The sequence below is a fragment of the Anopheles merus genome, chromosome X (assembly GCF_017562075.2).
Source record: "Anopheles merus strain MAF chromosome X, AmerM5.1, whole genome shotgun sequence".
Taxonomy (NCBI): Eukaryota; Metazoa; Arthropoda; class Insecta; order Diptera; family Culicidae; genus Anopheles; species Anopheles merus.
The window spans coordinates 8,785,627-8,804,306 of record NC_054081.1 but is presented as its reverse complement, the minus strand read 5'-3'; the positions used below and the strand labels follow the sequence as shown (position 1 = coordinate 8,804,306).

The 18,680-nt window shown below is 45.7% G+C and overlaps 2 protein-coding genes across 10 annotated transcripts in view; both read right to left on the bottom strand.

Moving 5' to 3' along the window:
- Positions 1 to 3,769, bottom strand: part of LOC121594019 (protein scalloped) — a 103,941-nt gene extending 100,172 nt beyond the window's left edge. The window contains exon 1 of the mRNA XM_041916992.1: positions 3,125 to 3,769. Within this exon, the coding sequence (XP_041772926.1) occupies positions 3,125 to 3,161 (37 nt within the window). The 5' untranslated portion in view covers positions 3,162 to 3,769. The remainder of the gene's footprint in view (positions 1 to 3,124) is intronic.
- A 3,379-nt stretch (positions 3,770 to 7,148) lies between these two features.
- On the bottom strand, positions 7,149 to 17,658 carry LOC121594093 (post-GPI attachment to proteins factor 2-like). Of its 9 annotated transcripts, none has more exons than XM_041917114.1 (8): positions 17,574 to 17,658; positions 15,758 to 16,149; positions 14,612 to 15,066; positions 12,205 to 12,339; positions 11,834 to 11,995; positions 11,636 to 11,741; positions 11,336 to 11,554; positions 7,149 to 10,620 (listed from the first exon to the last, which is right to left on the bottom strand). In XM_041917114.1, the coding sequence occupies exons 3-8, from the start codon at positions 14,903 to 14,905 to the stop codon at positions 10,460 to 10,462; spliced, it is 1,077 nt and encodes a 358-aa protein (XP_041773048.1). In that variant the 5' UTR covers positions 14,906 to 15,066; positions 15,758 to 16,149; positions 17,574 to 17,658; the 3' UTR covers positions 7,149 to 10,459. The 9 variants fall into 9 exon arrangements, with proteins under 9 accessions (XP_041773048.1, XP_041773037.1, XP_041772984.1 ...); XM_041917103.1 differs by lacking the exon at positions 17,574 to 17,658 and adding an exon at positions 17,379 to 17,533; XM_041917050.1 differs by lacking the exon at positions 17,574 to 17,658 and adding an exon at positions 16,947 to 17,356.
- Positions 17,659 to 18,680: the final 1,022 nt, after the last annotated feature.

The window sequence follows — 18,680 nt, the reverse complement described above, 5'->3', positions numbered from 1 at the left end:
CATATATTGAAGTGACAGTTGAGCTAAGGGAAAACCAAAATAATCAACTTATCTCGAGGCGTTCGGCTGTTTTCTCCGAATGCTAAAACATTGTACAAGCATGCTTAGCTAGTGATGAAGTATTTTGAACGCCTCTAAGCTCAACGGCTCGTTGAAACTTTGACATCGTGACGCAGTACGCTGAAACCATTCTTTACCCAAAACTGACATGTGCTTCGCTTATTGAGCGGAAGCGTGCAGTCAACGTGTAATAACACGCGATAGTAGTGGATAATTTGATTTTTTTTAATAGAAACACTGCTTCTGATGTAAAACTGGATGGTTTTGCAGAAGGAAGTCCTACATGTAAAAATTAAATTGAGAAAATAATTTGTTCAAGAAGTTCATCCTAACCTCAGTTAAATCGTCCATAAATAATGGTCCTCTATGGTTGAAACCCGAAACTACTGTGTCACGATTAAATATGTCACTGCCAAAGCATTCAGCAGCACTTCAGAAGTTCCATACTCTCAGAATTTAGTTCCGTTGCTATTCTTATTATATATGCTCCAAAAACATGCTCCAACACAAACTCCATTTAATGTAACTACAAGCTGTTTAGCATTACATTGCAACGTTCATTAATCATCCGTGATCTAGAAGTTATGCTTAAAACTCGATTTCCACGCTCATTACCAGACCATTATAAAGTAAAGTGCACAAAATGTTAGGCTTTGTTCATCGCCATTCAACAAAAATAACAGATATTAATTGCCTTAAGTCCCTGGATTTATTATTTTTACGGTCAGTACTGGAGTACAGTTTTGTGATGCCTCTACTCTTGGAGTAGAGAGATCCCTACTGGAAATTAGAAGCCGTAAAAAATACGCTTGCTGAATCCGAAAACACACATGCTCCGATGATCCGCACGCGAAGCTCAATGTTAGGTGTTTAATCTCTTACGCGTACGGTTGCCCAGAATGTCTTTGTGGAAAAAGTCCTAACTCATTGACGCTCCAGATCTGTCGGCCAGATTAACTATAAATACTTCTCCAGCTAGGATACTAAGCCACTATAAATACTTCAGTATTGACCGCAGTAGGCGACTCTATAACTTTAATGAACTCGCAGCTATAGTCTTGTAGATTCGCCGTTTTTATTCGTCCCATGTATGCTTTGTTTACAATATTCGATCGTAAAATAAATCTCGGCATTATGATCTGACATTACCTCGTCTTGGGAACTTGGGAACATTGCGAAAGTGTGATAAACGGAACGTTGAGTTTGTAGGCTGCCAAAGGCCAACAATTGTTTTTGTGTCGTCATTTGACAGAGCTTCCGTAGCCAAATGTCAAATGCGAGATAAAAAATAGTTGAAAACTATTTACAAACATATCTAAATAAGACAGACTCTGATAAATAAACATTTTAACGCCCCATTTTGAAAGCGTTACGCTGCAGCACTGCACTGCAGCACACCATGAGATAATTTTACATAGAAACACGCGAGGCAACGAGAGTGTGGTTACTAGATAGAATACATCTCCAAATATAATATCCTTCTTCTTTTCTTCGTTGTCAGGTTGAAAGATGCAATGCGGTAACAATTTCTTGCAATTCTTGACAATTTGGTTTGAGAAAAAATACATTTACACAGTTGCATTTGTATCGTTAAATTCCAACTAATTTGATGCAATTATTATAGTCCTACTGGCTTTAACATGTATCAATTTTGAGCCAGAGTCCTAAAGCCTGATATTACTCCGGTCTGACTCGATTCGAAAACTGGTGTCATTATTAGTGAAGAATCGGGGTATGATCAACTACCAAGAACGTTGAACGGGCCGCTGTAAAGTGAAAGGTATAAGGAAGAATTAACCTATGATGCCCAGGCCAACAGGCTCCTTTCAAAATCAGATGGCATTGAATCATCCTGGTAGTAAGAAGTGGCTGTGCAGTAGTTTGATATAAATAAATATAAAAGCCCTAATAATGGAAGCGTATAGAATAAGACAGATAAGAATTATCAGGACTGCCAAAATTTTCATGCATATGATCCACAAATTATCCTCACAGTGATGAAAACAAAAAAGGTTAAAATTCAAGACAACTATTTAGCTGTAGCATATACCAATGACGTGAACATGGGGATTACTGTTTCTTCTTTTTTGGGACAACACAACCGTTGTCTCTGAGGTTTGGCGCACCTGTACAACTACTATTTGGCTTGGCTTTCAGTGATTTACTGATTAGCGCCATAGCAGGATATAGTCAAGTCCTACCCCGTATGGGAGCACGGTCCATTCGGGACTTGAGGCCATGACGGGCATGTTTGTTAAGTCGTACGAGTTAACGACTGTACCACCAGACCGGCACTCGGGATGGTTGCTGCGTAACAATAAAACCAGAAGCTACAACCAGGTCTGAGATTTTGAAAATGGAAAGAAATGAGCCATCATTTGAAATTTGATACAGAGAGATAACCCGAACAAAGGGAAAGTGACATGGTATCCATTAATAATAAATTAATCGTTCAAAAAGCGTTTAACAGTTTGCGTAGATTATTAAAACTATTTCCCTGTTCCGCAAACGACACAATTGCACAGAACTGATGTACACTCTGCACTATGACATTCAGCAAGTATCCGAAGATTTTGTACATGTCTACAGTATAGCTAGTGCAATAAAACAATGTAACTACAATCTTTAAAGGACCATCAACTTGAAGAGATATTCATGTTGCTATGAAGTTCTCAAGAGATCACGGAAAAAACCAGGCACCCTTTGACCAATAGTTTTGTGAACTGTAATTGAAAAGATCATCTTAGCGAATTTAGGCTTCCACATCGTACATTCAACTGAGAGAATATTACGCCTTAGGAAGACATTCATCTTGAAGAGACATACAATGTATGGAATATGACGGGACCGTCAAAATATTAACAACAATTAATCTAGAAGCGACTACATCTGCGATTTCACTGTACTTATAATTGTGTCCCATAAAGAAAGTAGCAAAAAAAAAACCTCGAGAAAGTGTGACCAAAGCTGAACCAAAATAATAAACAATAAAGTGAAGCGAACCGGGCCCATACAAACCCATTAAAAAGGTATCCCGCCGGGGCGTTACTGAGGCGTTACTTACGTTTAGCGTAGAACAGCTTCGAATAGTCACAGTCCATCCTGAGGCCGGGTATGCCGCCACCGGCCACTCCTCCACCGCCGCCGCCCAGTCCACCCACGCCGCCTATGCCACCCACCGCTCCTCCTCCTCCTGCTCCTCCTCCTCCTCCTACTCCTCCTCCCCCTCCTCCTCCCCCTCCTCCTATTCCTCCGCCTGCTCCGCCTAGTCCGCCTGCCGAGGCTGTACCGCCGGCGCCGAGCGCGCTCCCGCCGATGCCGATCCCTCCCGGGCCACCGATGCCCGCGCCGGCCGTGTCCACCCCGCCCCCGAGCGGCCCAAAGTGCGGATGGTGGTGGTGCGGGTGGGCCGCCGGCAGGTGATGATGGTGATGGTGGTGGTGATGGTGCGGATGCGGCACGTGGTGCGGATGGGGATGGTGCGGCCCGTGCGGATGATGGTGGTGGTGGTGGCTGTTGCTGCCGCTTACTGCGGCCGCCGCCGCTGCTGCCGCTGCCGCCGCCGCTGCCGCCGCTGCCGCTGCCGCCGTACCGGTGCTGGCCGGTCCACCAACGCTACTACCGGCGGGGCCGGCACCACCAACACCACCACCGACTGCTCCTCCTCCTCCTCCTGCTCCGGTCGTCGCCGGTGCTGCTGCCGCTGCTGTACCGGTTGGGCCGTTCCCTGCCGCCGCCGCTGCCGCTGCCGCCGCTGCCGCTGCTGCCGCTGCCGCGCTGGCCGCCGTCGGGTAAGCGAGCGGGTTCAAAAAGTTAAAGTTTCCTTTGTCAATCTTGGCGGCCGTGGGCTGGCTTCCGGCACGCCACTCGCGAAAGTGGTCGGTGGCGGAAACGGCGTCACTATCCTGATCCGGGCCGGTGGGACAGGGTGCGGGCAGGTGGGATGGAGATGGGGGGAGGGGTCAGTGGGAGGGGGGGGGGGTTTCTTTTTGTGTGTTTTCGCTTCACTTGCGCACAGCACGGGATGATGATTTCAGTTTTTGATTGCAGCGAAGCAGATTGTTGATTGTTGACCCTTTATCGGTGGTGGGAGCTTCGGCTTTTCCGGCCGCTCGCACTCTTTCACTCGCACATAAAAACACACACACACGTTTAGTCACAGTTGGAACAAAAGCAAACCCAACCAAAAATACCCCTAATCACACGCACGCACTCACACACAGGGCCGCGGTACGATCGCGGCCAACCGATAGAACCGAACTGAACGATAGGGCCCGCGCGGTCCGGCACGCGGTTGTGGCACCGTTTGTGCGGGGGAGTTCGATAACACGCAAACGCAGGCGAAGGTGGCGACTGATCTTTATCGCGTGCTGGACTAGGGCAGGACAGGACAAGACGAGATGCCGAAAAGGTACGGCACAAAAATTGGCTTGTTTTTTGGGTTGTTTCTTTCCCTTTTTTTGCTCCCTCACTCGATTGATCTTTGATTTGTTTCGGCTGGTGTGTTGTTGTTTTTTTTTTTTTGCGCAGTGCTTTAGTACACCCTTGTACACGATAAGCTATCACACTATCAATTGGTTGTTTTTATTTTCTTTTTATTTCACACCACCTTTGCGATTGGCACTGGAGCACGTGTTTGGTTCGCGTGCTCTTTTAATGGAGTTTCAAATTTGATCGTTTAATTGAGGTTCGTTTCTGATGCACAATAATATCCTTAGCGAGGATCACTCAAGTATGGGAAAACACTGTTACACACTCTCTCTCTCACACACACGCACGAATGTTTTTGATTGCTGAAGCACGAAAAGTTCGCTGTCTGGTCACACCAGTCCATACGCGGCAGACAGACACGACTCACAGAACGGGGCGCGCGCTGAACGACGACGCTGATGGCGTACAGTGCCGTGTGTGCCCGTGCCTCGGGCAAGACCCCACGGGTGTAAGGACGGTTGGGCGAACGCTTCGTTACGGTTTGCCGGTGGCCGCGTTTAGCTCCGTCTGCTAGCGTGCGAACGAATGAATGATGCGGGCGCCACCGGCTCCTGTTGGGCCGCTGAGCCGAGAGCCGGGACCGGGTGCTACGCGTCACTCACACTGCCCGGCACTCACCGCTAGCGCGAGTGTGTGCGTGTGGCGCTCGGCCCACTCTCGTTCGGGAAAAGTGCACGCAGCGGCGCCTGTGAGCTCGCCGACCGGGCGGCTCCATCCGCGGCGTGAGCGACCGTGAAGTGTTCATTTTGCCCCCCACTCTCCCCACTACCACCCTTAACAGCTCGAGCTCAGTGTTAGCATCCCTCCGTTATTTTTTTAAATCAAGTCGAGTATTATGTTTTCTTCTTTTGCTACATTTAATTTGTATTTGCCGATGAGTGCCACTTCCGGCGAGGCGAGCGGACAGCACAGTAAGCACCAAAGCAAGTGTACTTACTTCTACGGCATTTCACGGCTGCCACGAGGACGCTCGTTGGAAAGAAAAATGGGGGAAAAATTTTGACTGCTCACCGCGATCACAGCGCGATCGATTTCGGATCGTGAAGAATGTTTTTTACAAAATTTTACAAACAAACCCGAAACATAGAAATAAAATAGAACAAACGCGTACGCATTTTATTTTAGGTCTTTATTTTGTTTTCGCACTATTCTCCACCCGCTGTCGGTGTGTGTGTGTGTGTGTGTGTGTTACGTTTCGTTTTGTTTTTTCTTCTTCCTTTTATATATATATATTTTTCCGCAATTAATTTCGAAGCCTGAATGGCTTCAGGCTTCCTTCATCGGACTCTTATTTGTGTTGTTGTTTTTTTTTTGCTGCTGCTGCTGCTGCCACTATGGCGTGTTTCTTTGTGTGTGTGTGTTTTTTTGTCATGTTTTTCCTACCACCATCGTGACCGTCTTGTGTTTGGTTCCGTGTTTCTATTTCTTACTTTCTTACTTTATTTTTATTTTCCTTCTTCTTTTCTTCTTTTTCTTCTTTTTCTTCTTTTCTTCTTCTTCTTCTTCTTCTTCTTCTTCTTCTTTTTCTTCTTTTTCTTCTTCTTCTTCTTCTTCTTCTTTTTCTTCTTCTTCTACTACTTCTTCTCCTTTTTTCCTTTTTCTTCTCCTTATTCTTGTTCTTCTTCTTCTTCTTCTTCTTCTCAATGTATTCGCTATTTTATCTGTAGCATTAGCTGTTTCTACCACTGTTGCTTTCCACTGTTCTGTTCTGGCTCCGCGAGTTTAACATATTTTGCTATACTTTATATACTTCGTTTCACCATTTTGCTTTGCTGGTGTGGGTTTTGTGTTTTGTTCTTTCTCTGCTTCCTTTCTTTCTTATTTTTTTCGTTTTTTTTCTTCTTCTTCATTTGCTAATTAGTGTTTGCATCTCGCACTCTTCCTCTCTTGTTATCTTACTGCTTCTTTCTTTCTCATGTGTTTCTTAATTGCTCTGTTACAGCGAACCACATTCACGCAATGTTTAGCCATTAGCGACATACGCCCCACTTCTCTCTGACTCTCTTTTTCTCTCTTTCTCTCTCTCTATCTATCTCTCTTTCTCTCTCTTTACTTCCACTTGCAACACCCTTGCTTATGCTATTATTAATAAATTTGATTTTGTGTATGCGTGTATTCACGTGTGTGTGAGTGTGCAGGAGTGAGTGGGATGTAGGAGGATAGGGAAGGGATGTGATTTGTTTCGAGGAAAACTGGAAAAATACCTTCCACTTGGTTAAGATAGGGCAGCGAAAATGTTGGTACCACACCCTTCGGCACCTTTGAAGCGGCTCCACACAGCCACGGCCTGCTCACTAACAGAATTTCAAGGTGGTCAATCTATAGCCTTCTCTATTTGTCTCTATTTTTACTTCCCCTTCCCGTTTCCATTGCCCAGCCTTTCTGAATTGGTTGCGATAATAGTTCGACACAATGTTCAGGCTGTCTGCACTCTGCGGTAGGGCGCCTGAATTGCGGCAACATGCTTTAACACAACGGTCTATTTCCCCTTTTTTATCGCACTTATATTCTTTTTTACATGATTCGTCTGTGTGCGGGTGAGAGCGAGTGTGAAATGGTAACTTTTAAGTTTTAGCGTTTTTTCTTTTATATTTTTACACACACACACACACACACACACGTTTTCCTTCCTTTCTTGTGTATTTTTGTGTATAAGTGGAAGCTGCGTGTGTAGGGATTGTAACGAATGTGGGCATAATAAGAAAAAGTTCCCGAAACGCGGCTGCTCACTCTGACTACCTATGAACAAACTATACGTGTGTATGTGAGTGAGTGAACTGTTTTTGTGAGTTTTGTTTTCTCTTCTTGTCTCATGTGCTGTGTTGCCGTTTGCTGTGTGTGTAATGGTTTTGCTAGGTTTGTTACTTACTTGTTTCTTCTTCTCTTTTTTTTTGTCGGTTTGAACTTGCTATTTTCTTTTTATTTCTCTTACTGTTTACCGGTACCTTTAGAGCGATTGTATACTTTTGTGTAGCATTATTTATTCATTAATTTATTTATTCATTTATTTATTTAGCCATAATTTTTCTACTCATTTTCTGATAAATTTTCTACCGATCTGATCGCTTTGCATCGCTCGTTGAGTTTGGTTTTTGTTTTATTTTGTTAATTTGTTTTTTTGTTAGATTTACTTTACTACTCCTGCCCTGCTGTCAGCATGTGACAATGTATGTATGTATGCATGTGTGTGTGTGTGTGTGTGTGTGTGTGTGTGTGTGTGTGTGTGTGTGTGTGTGTGTGTGTGTGTTTGTGTTTGCGGTATTGTTTACTTACAGTAGCTAACAGGTAACCGTTTGTTTGTGTTTTTGTATAATTTCGATTCACGTTTCTCCATTTGTCGCTATCCCTCTTGTGTTGTGATGTTTGTTGGCATTATTTTCCTTTTTTTTGTTTAATGCTCTATTAGTGGCTCGCAACTGTGCAAGACAAGAGGTTTAGTACATGCAAGCACTGACATTAATCGCAAACAAACATGACGCACACATTATACTAACTCTCGTTGCCCTTGATTGCGCCCAAACGTTGCGACGGGATAACAAAAAAGATAATAAAAAACACAAAATTTGCAGGAGTGGGAATGCACGTCTCTTGCATACACTAATATCCTTTACAATCACACACACACACACGCCCACACTCATAGGTAGTCAGGAATAAGGAGAGCGAGAGAGAGAGAGAGAGAGAGAGAGAGAGTGATAGAGAGAAAGAGGAGTAGGAAAATTAGATGAAAATGACGATGAACAGGCTCCTCTACAACAAAACCATTCCGACGCAAGTGCAACAGGTGGGAGATAGGATAGGATGGGAAGGAAGCGACACTCTTTTCCAGCTAATTTATTTGTTTTTTTTTTTGCAGATTGACCAGCTGAAGGAGTGAAAGAGTTCCACGTGACCACGGTGGGTTCATTTCATCATTTTCTTCTTTTGTTTTAGGGTTTTTTGTGTTGTCAAAGGGAAGAGCGAAATGGTTAAAACTCGGTATACGTCAACGTCACTCGGGAGGCTTTCAAAAAAAAAAAAGAAGGACATTTTCATTTATCTACTCGGTTATGCTAGTGTGTCTGTGTATATAGTATATATTTTTTCTGTTTTTTTTTGTTTTTTTTTTTAATGATTTTGTTATGTTTTTGTGTTTTGCACACAGCTTTAAGCAGCCGCGGGCACAACATCTAGAGCGGCGTTAGGTTTGATCGACCGTTCGACTTTTCCGAGAAGCTGCCTGCTACCTACGAATTGTGCGTTGCATTTACGTATCGATTAAGAGTTTTAGTGTGTCCTGCTTGCAGAAGATTTGTTTATTTTTTTCGATTGTTTGTTTTTTTCCTGTTTTTTTTTGTTTTGTTTGTTGCACTTCTCATTCAGTTTTTTTTATTCTTCCACTTTATCTTTGCTTCTTTGCGTGCTTGCTTTAGCTAGGTATGCCTAGCGATAAATGGCTTTTTGTTTTTTTTTTCAATTTTTGTTTGTTTTGCAGTTTTTCGAGCCTCTTCCTTTCGAGTTCTTGCGCCGATTTAATTGATATGTGTTTGTGTGTGTATGTGTGTGTTTGTGTGTGTTAAAGTATGTAGGCGTGAGTTTTCTTACACTGCTATGCAACCTCGGCTGTACGTATGAGAGTTCGGAAGAGTTGGAGAGTCGGAACTTATGCTTTTTTTTGCATATTATCTACTAGTGTGTGTATATGTACGAGCGCATGTGTGTGTGTGTGTGTGTGTGTGTGTGTAAATTTTTGTGATTTGTCGCGGAACAATGGAGTAAACGACTAACGTTCCTCGCAAACATGGCACTATATAGAGGGTGTCTAGTTGACGACCCTAGTTTCTAGCTGGTGGATGGCGTAAAAGAAAATAAGAGGGTCGTTAAATCTTTCGCTCTCTTTCTCTCTCTCTCTCTCTCTCTCTCTCTCTCTCTCTCTCTTTTCTATTGAATTCTTTGTTATCTCGATCCTTTTCACTTCGTCTGGCCAAGTTTGCATTTTTGTCTACCTGTTTCTCTCTATAAAGTGGTATGAATCGTTTAATTTAACCTGCAAACTAACATGTGTATATGTGCACATGTATATTTACATCTACATATCGCATCAACACGTGCTGTGGGACCGGATGAAGGTGTCCAAATAATAATCATGCGTGTGGTGTGGTGTGTTTTTGTTACTTATTAACCTTTTTTACTGCATGTGTGAGTATGTCTGTTACTCATTTTCTCGTCACAAGATACATCGTTATAATAATAAACAAAACAACAGTATATATATTTTTATATACATATACATATACGCATGCATGGTTTGTGGTAGTGGGAGGAGCGTGGTCTATATATATATAGTTGTATGTATACAAATATATAAATTTATGTTATATTATTAGATCGAGACACCTTGCGCCTTTGCATTTGCACTAAAAGGCCAGGTGGATAAGGACGATCCCACGTGACAGCGCACTCGTTCAACGACCTGCTCAGCTATTGCTGCTGCATTGCGTTACAATAGCTACAGCGTTACGGTAGCGGCGTTACGCACGCAGCTCGCCGCTTGTGTGCAAAAGTGCCCCACACGACGGATCGTGCCCGTGCTTGTGGGCGAGGATCAAGGGAAACACACATTTAAATGTTCAAAATGGCTGACGCCGTTCGTACGTTCGGGCCCGCCCAGCAAACCGGCCGCCATAACAATCGGGAAACAACAACAAAATGAAACGAAAGCAGAGGAAAGAAAACAAACCTAACGAAACACGTAAAAGTCACTACAATCACTGTGAAAGTGCGTGAGGGTGTTTGTCTGTGGGTGTGTGTGGTAGTAATAGTGGTAATAGTAGTTGCAGTAGTAGAAGGGTTTTGTGTACACGTGCCGACCCGGCGTCCGACTTTACGCTCGATCGGGTGCGGTCTGGGTTCGCGCCCGTGACCCCGCTCAGTCCACCTTCCAGCCGAGCGACGTTTGCTGCTTCTTGTACTGCTTCGCGTTTTTGGCAATCAGAAAGTGCTCGGTCGGGAAGTCCAGCATCGTGGTGCAGTGAAAGCCCATGTTGGCGGACGCGACGATGTACTCGCACAGTGCGAACCAGCTGAATGCTGCACCGGGTGAATGATGCAGGGAGAGAAGGGGAGAGTGATTAGTGCTGGAAAATTAAGTTTTCGTCGGAATGCTCCACAGAATCGAAATCGGCCCCGGAATCGCAATCAAAATCAACACTGGAATTGGCTCCGAAATCAGAAGTGTCTCTGGAGTCGGATTCGGTTCCGGAATCTCCATGAGAATAGGCGTTTGGGTCCTATACCGCTTCGACTGTATTGATAGCCGTAATGTATCCTATTCATTTTCATGGAGGTTTCTGCACTGATTTCGCTAATTTCAATTCCAGAATTGTTTCTGATTACGGAACCAATTCCAATTCCGGAGCGATTCCGATTCTGAAACCTATTCTGATTTCAGAACCAACTCAGATTTTGGAGTTGGAGTCGAATTCGGAATCAGTTCTGGAATCGGCTCTGAAATCGACTCCAGAATCAACTCTAATTCGCTTCCGGAATCAACTTCAAACCAGGCTCCAGAATCGGCTCTGGTATCGAATCCGGAATCCTCTTCAGAATTGAAATCAATTCAAGATTTGGAATCGATTCCAGAATCAGAATCGATTCCAAAATAGAAATCGGCTCCGGAATTCATTCCGAACACGGAATCGGAACTCAGCTCCAGAATTGATTCTTAACTCGGAATCAGATTCGGGTAGTTTCGATACCGAGCTCCCGCCACTAGTGCTGGTGGCACGCAGTTCATCCACCGTACCGAGATCCTGGCACAGGAAGCGATGCTTCAGGAAAAACAGTATCAACCCGACCGTGCTCGCGATCGAGAGGGCAAAGAAGGCTTGCTTGTAGCGCAGCGACGACTCCTCGTTCGGTGTTTGCGGCCCGTCCGGCTGCAGGATCTTGAGCAGCTTCAGCGTCGCCAGCATGTAGGACAGCGAGGTTGTCATGAAGATGATGAACACCTTCTCGTGCAGTGCTGTGAGGGTAGTAGCAGGTCAGTAAGCATCGGTGTTGTGGACAGTGGCGTTCTACGCCGACCGTTACGAGCGCTACTTACGATAGTTTTCCTTGTTGGAGATGTAGGTGACGCCGCAGAGTGCACTGATCTCGACCAAGTTCAGCCAGTAGACGATGTTTATCATCCTGCAGGCTTTCGACACACGCTGTTGGCAAGGCACACATACAGATAGATAGATAGAGATAGAGAGTGTGTGAAATGGACAGAGGACTCTACCTCTTACAAGCAGATACTTACGGCGGGATCGTTCAGTCCGGCAGCCATGGCACGGTACCAGTTCCGGTAGACGAAGGCAATGATGAAGCGCGGCCCGATGTGGAGTGCGATCGACACACGCCACAGGTACCGCTGTGGGCTAACGCCAGTGATGGCACTGATTGACGGTATGATGTTGTACACCTGGGACGGTATCGGGGAAGTAACAGTCGTTTAGTGAACTAGCTTATTGCCAGCCCAATTCTTGATATCAGTCTACTCATATCGCATGCATGTATCTATTTTTGGTTAATGGCGTGAGAGACTGTTGGACAGTATAACAGTCACTACCGCTCACACCACTACACCTTCAGCTAGGAATAACATCAATTAGTTCTAAAGTAACTTCATACCCGACAGTGCGTCTCGTGAATTTCCTCTGGCTGGAAGACATAAGCGGAGACGAAACATACGAACAAGGTACCGAGCGGTAGCACTAGTGTAAACACGCAGATATCACGGAAGCCAATGATGAGGTGCACCACAAGCTACCGACGCCACCAATGGACGCATCACGTAAGCAAATAAACAGAGTGAAACAGAAAGAGAGTGAGAGAGAGAGATTATAGTAGCGTACGCAACCAACTTTAAAGCATCCCGGAAGTGTGGTTTTTTATATTCTACACGATTTTTCTACCGAGACGTACCCGACAAAACAAAATAACAGCGTTATTTTTGCAGGGTCTTAGGGAAGGGAAAGAAGGTGTGCTAGTATTAAAAACAAACTAACAGTGAAGCGAGCGATCCCGAGCCCAAGGTCGATCGCACAGCATTCTACCAGGGCGATTTTTTGCGAACTTCCAAACAGAGCTCCCTTCCCACGGGTAAAGGTACGATTAGAGGTGGAAGTGAAAATGACGTTTTGGATATTGCGTTATTATTATTGTTTTCTTTATAGAAAGTTGTGTGGAGACAGTAGGTCCAGGATCATTATAGGCGACTGTCTAACCTACACACACACACTGAAAAACCTCCAAGGCGTTTTTGTTGTCATTTGAGATGTAGCGCTTAGTAACGCTTCTTTTGTTGATCGGGCCCCTATTGCGGTCGATACGTGCCTTGAAGCCATCAAGTTTTGATAGTACGTAGCAATATTTGCGTAGATTTATGACAACTGTAGTTTTACATTACAAAATCACCACATACACCGTGTGATTTGATTGTGGTTTGTGATAATCTAATGAGATTTCAGAAATTCTCAAGACATCGTTAACACCTCAAAATTCATGCAATCTGTTTTTTTTTCATTCCATTAAAACTCTAAAACTTGGCAAATCAATTGCTGTAGTTTTAATTACAGCAATTAACATTATAAACTAATTGACTTATATTGAATATGTGTTGAACTCACTGTTTTAGACATAAGGTTAAATTTCGTAAGCAAAACAATTGATTTACACTCAAAAATGGATGCCCTAGAGACAAAAATGGATGCCTTACAGGCAATAATTCGTGCCTTAGAGACAACAATAAGTGAATTAGAACCAGAATTTAGCGGCAACGACTGTTTGAAGTATCACAGCTCTGTTGATGGACTTTTTCATAAATACAGACCAATTTGGAGTAAATAAAAATACCTTCACTGTCATTGTCCGTGAATTATCGTATGAAAATGGAAAAATTGCGGACATACATCAAACGAGTTAAATTAATAATTTTATCGTTCGTTAGATCACCCCGAAAAAAAGACATATCATATCTAGCATAAGCTGTCACATTTAAAGGCTTGCTCAAAATTACACCCATGACCAGTGCTGCAAAATGTCACTGTCAATGACACAAACAAATCTAACAGATCCAAAATCCATATCAGTGTCACGTACTCAATTGTGATAATACGATGTGATACTCAAAAAGATTGGTGTAGCCAATGCATGCTTCGTGACATTTTTGCGACCATCGCTTGGTCAGTCACTATGCCATAACTTTTTTTACTGTGATCACTTCTGCAAAATGTCACTGAAATAGTCATGACAAATTCCGGCTGAAACAAAATAATGTCAGCGTCACGAACTCTACGATGACGATCAGAGGTGATACTCAAACAGTTGGTGCGACCATCACATGCTTGGTGACATTGTATGTGACCAACTCTTGGTCAGTCACTTGGTCGTGACATTTTCAGTCGGTGATCATCGCGATACTCATGGGAGATATGTGATGCGTGCCAGTAGCTCCAAGAAACAAAATTAGCATAATTTTTCGGCTTTGTTTGACCCCATAAAACAGACAGACTAGGCAGAGCGAGAAAATATGCTCATGTAGATGCTTGGGGCCACACGCTAAGTATATTCCTAGGATGTCGTGAAGAACCGACAGAAAATGCCGTGACCAAGTGAGTGACCAAGAGTTGGGTGCTGAACAAAATGTCACCAAACATGTGATTGATCCACCAACCGTTTGAGTCTCACCTCTGATCATCTCAGTTGTGTACGTGAGCTGATTTGAGCTTCGTTTCAGTCAGTTGGTTTGGCAGTTGTTGGCATGTACACACTTTCATTAAGTATCAGCAATGAGCATCAAGCTACCACGGATATATTCATTGTTTTTGTTGGTGAATAATCTCGTGATGCTCATGACATTTTGCAGCACTGCCCGTGACTTGTCCCGCTACCTCTAACCGCAGCTTAAGCGGTCGGGGCAGCGGTTTGGAGGTTTCTATAAATACTCTGCTGGTGCCTGTGATCCAAATTCGGTAGAACCCCTTCCCTCCCAACGGCCTGCCACCTGCCTGCCCGGGGGGGCCTCATCTTCGTTTACCTTATCGCTGGAGCCCCTGCCCCGGGGCCCTCCGCCATCGTCCCCGTAATGGTCGGCCGGCTCGAGGGTGGCGCCGGGTTCTGCCCGCTCTTTGCTGCGATCGTTGCTGCGCGACTTTCGCTGGATGGCACCGGGGAGGCTGGCGTGTGCGTTGTCCGTCGTCAAATTCCACTGCTGTTGGTGCGGCTGGGGGTGATGCGGCTCCTGCGGTCTGTGGGGACAGTTGGGCGGCGCGCTGGTGGCCGTCCGGGCCGGATCGTCCGGCGGCACCCGCCCATCGACCGTCGCGTCCATCGTCGGGCGGCTGGAGCTGACGGCGCGCGTCGACCGGTTGCGTCCTCGCTGCGGCACGTGGGCTACGTTTGGGGCGCCGGGCGCCTGGGCAGACAGAGAGGGGGGGGGGGGGATTGAAGAAACCAGGGAGTATCGTTCTCACTTCTCCTTTTCCCCTTTCCCTGGAAGCAAACGGGTTCATCAGGAAAGGTGAAGAGAAAAACAAATGAGTTATTTTAAATAGTTTATATTATAAAACACACACACAGAGAGAGAAGGCAGTGCACAACAAAACAGAATGCAAAGTGCAGTTCGCGTGGTGACACATTCAGCTTGCGTATCCTACAGGGTTTTCCAGGAGTTCTCATAGCTCATAGCTTGAAATTAAATTAATGTAATAGGAATTGGACTCTATAGCATCCTTGTTGGACAAATCCAATAGGAATTTCCAACGAGCCCGTCCCAAAAGGGTGCCGTAGAGTCCAATTTCCATCAAATCTAATTCACTTCCCATAAGAAAGAGTCAAGGAAGTGTCCCACTGCTATGAGAACCCCTGGAAAGCCCTGTAATGTGTGGCGCTAACGTGTTTACAGCTGCGTGCTCTGTGCGTGCTGTTCTATATTTGTGCGTTCCGTCGGGGAGACATTAAATGGTCCAAAAAACCACGTACGCACGGCTGGCCGGCGGCCAAAGGTGCCATACAGAATGGGGAAGGTGTGGGGGCTTCCCTTCACACCGCTTGCATGGTACTCGGTTTCCCCTTTCCAGCACCAAGCCCGAGCGAAAATCGCGTTTGTTTACGCGAAATGACACTAACCGACCGACCGTGTAAGCGGGTTAGGTAATTATCGACGGGCAACCCTTTCACTTACCACGCGGGGTACGGTGGCCGAGGGCGAAGGGAAGGCAACCAGCGGCTCCCCGGCTGGTCACGTCCGTTGCTGGCCGGCCGAAAGCTGGTCACCTTCTGTTTTGCTCTGATTGGTGGCTCTATTTGCGTTTGGTTGGCGTTTTGGGGCTTGATTGGCGGATGGCTTCCGGGCGGCTCCTGCTGCCCCAGAGGGTTGATGGCCGACACACAAACACACACTCACACGAACACACACACACGATATGGCAAAACTCGCTCTAAACTGTGTCTAACGCGGAGGAAAACGCTGATTTTCCCGTCCTTCAGCTGGTTCCTTTTTTTTTGGAGTGAGCCCCCTTTAAAACACTTTTTTCCTATAATTTCGAGCACAGTGGGCGAATCGTTACTGTAGTGCTGGTGGTGATTTATTTCAGAAGAGAGAGGGAGAGAGGAGAGACGGGGTTAGAGGTGGAGTGCAATTTTCCCAAAACAAATTGAAGGAAAAAAGAAAAGCTCCTCCTTCCAGCCAAGGATCTACAACACCCGGAAAGGACACACACACACACACACAGGTGCACACTGGTAGCGGACAACAAAACTGCGTGTGAAAAGGAGCCTACACACACACACACATACACACAAACACAGCTATACACGCATCATTGTGCGCACCATGGCAAGGACCTTCCAGCTTTGCCACTGGCATAGGTCTACACACCACGGCAAAACAAGCATCCGTTTTCCCCCTCCCCGCCCGTTGCACACCCCCCCCCCGCACAATCCCCTTTCCCACCCATCGGATGGTTTGTGTTGCGGGTGTATGCGCGCGCGTGTGATCACATAGCACTGCCTCTGCGTGTGTGTGTGTGTGTGTGTGTGTGTGTGTGTGTGTGTGTGTGTAAATGCGTTTTTGTCGAAGAATTTTCCTGCCCACTTTTCTCGGTGGGCCACAAATTTCCACAATTTTTCACCGCTGTTCGCTGAGCTAAATCAGTTTTTTTTTGTTTGCAGAATATTCTTTTAACCAAGAATGAACTGGATTGTGGGAAAATTGGTTGATTTCCACACACATACACACATAGAGACGGACACACGCGCTCCAGGAGCGTTCCAGTGCTTTTCCGCACCAAATTGTCCACCCGAGCAGCGGGCCCCTCCAGCCCAGGCCTGACGTGGGCTTGGGCGACTCTCCCTGGCCGCCCAATAATTACCTCCCCGCGCTGCTTGGCGTGGTTTTACCCCCCGTGGCGCGCCGCAGGTCACCACACACACACACACAGAGCGCGCAGCGCAAAATCTCGAACCTGCCCACGTTGGGTCCGCTACGTCTTCGCTACGGCACCGCGGCCACCGGACGCACCACCATCGGACGCCCGCAAAACGGCGCCTGCTGCTTCAGCAACGCTTTTCCACCGACCGATTTTCCCTCCCCCTCCCTCTTGGGCTTGTCACAAACAGCTTGTTTTTGGGCTGCTGCTACTGCTGCGTTTGCACGGCGCGGCACGAACGCACGAACGATACGAATTTACTGCCACTGCTGCTGCTGCTGCTGCTGCTGCTGCAGCATTTAGTCGAACCACCGCGAAAACGTAGCAATGTGTGTGCTCGACTTTTCCGAGTATTTTTCCCCCATCTCTTCCTACCTTCTCCAAACTGCCCCACTGCCCCTTTCCCCTGGCGCGCACTACGCTCTGTCCGCTCGTCCTGATCCGCTGGCCTGCCCAGTCGGGAGAGAAGAGCGGAACAAAAATACTGCCCGTGTGTGTGTGTGTGTGTGTGTGTGTGTGTGTGTCTGTGTGTATAGCGCGCCACGCTCTACGGAAGAGCGGAAAATTCACCCCTGGATCGACGAAAGACGGAAAATCGCACTATGAGTGTGTGTGTGTGTGTTTGAGCGTATTTTCTAGCACTATTCCAGAAGGCACGCTCGCAGGAAAACGTTGCGCTCTCGCTGCTCTGTTTCACTTTCATTCCTTCCCTTTCGTTCCCGCTTGTGTGTGTGTGTGTGTGTGTGTGTGTGTGAGGGAAACTTTGATTTCTTACTTCTTCTCTTTTCTGTTTTGCCCATTTTCCAACAAAAAAACAACCCTCAGGAAAATCGCTCTCCCTCTCCCGAAAGGGTGTATTGTGCTTCTCGCTTGCTCTCGCTTGTCTCTCTCTCTCTATCTCTCTCTCTCTCTCTCTTTCTGTCTCTCGCCATTGTGGAGCACTCACGAGTGCGGCTGCGATGACGTAGGCAGTGCTGCCAATGTTTTTGAACTGCTCGAAAGCCGCTCGACAATATGCTGGTACATTTTCACCACGGTTTGTGCTTATGCGGCTTTCTTCGCAGTTTTCCCGAGGAACGGTTTTATCTAGCCATGAGCAAGCGGTAAAAAAAAATTACCCTCATTTACCAATATATTAACGATAATATTACCATCCCCAAAACGATGTAACAGCTGGAACAAAATGAGCGCCAAAGATGTCCACGTATTAAAATACGTTAAACACTGCCACCATCTCTAAAATGAATCGCTTACTGCCTTGCCATAAACGAGAAACTGCTAGACCTCCTATTTTGTATTCTTCCTTCAATTCCAACGCACAATATTATATCCATTATATCGAGCATGATTCAATTCTAGCTTGCCTTTGTAATGGAAGCTTCACATTGGAGTTTAGTATTTAAACAATCGTATTGCTGTTCTAGCTCTAGCGATGCGTCACTTCAATGCGAAACCAAACAACAGTACAAAAGGAAGGTGAAAGCTATGAATACAGGAAAATCTCCACTGGCTGACTATTCCACCAGCTGAATGCTCCACCCTATTTTAAACTAATTTTAAAATGCGCCAGTCGTTTACCGTCTGCTAAACAAAGTCTTTTAAGAAGCAATTTATGGAGTATTACGTGTTTTTTCTTCTAGGCCTTACAAGTAGAAAATAACATAGAAATAGTTCGAC

What these genes read in the sequence shown, in the direction of transcription:
- LOC121594093 (XM_041917114.1), bottom strand. Translation starts at nt 14,905, where the DNA reads ATGGACGCGACGGTCGATGGGCGGGTGCCGCCGGACGATCCGGCCCGG. An exon ending in GCAGGGGCTCCAGCGATAAG is followed by an intron (nt 12,340 to 14,611) that starts GTAAACGAAGAT and finishes TGGCGTCGGTAG; the next exon opens with CTTGTGGTGCACCTCATCAT. An exon ending in CTTCCTGTGCCAGGATCTCG is followed by an intron (nt 10,621 to 11,335) that starts GTACGGTGGATG and finishes CACCCGGTGCAG; the next exon opens with CATTCAGCTGGTTCGCACTG.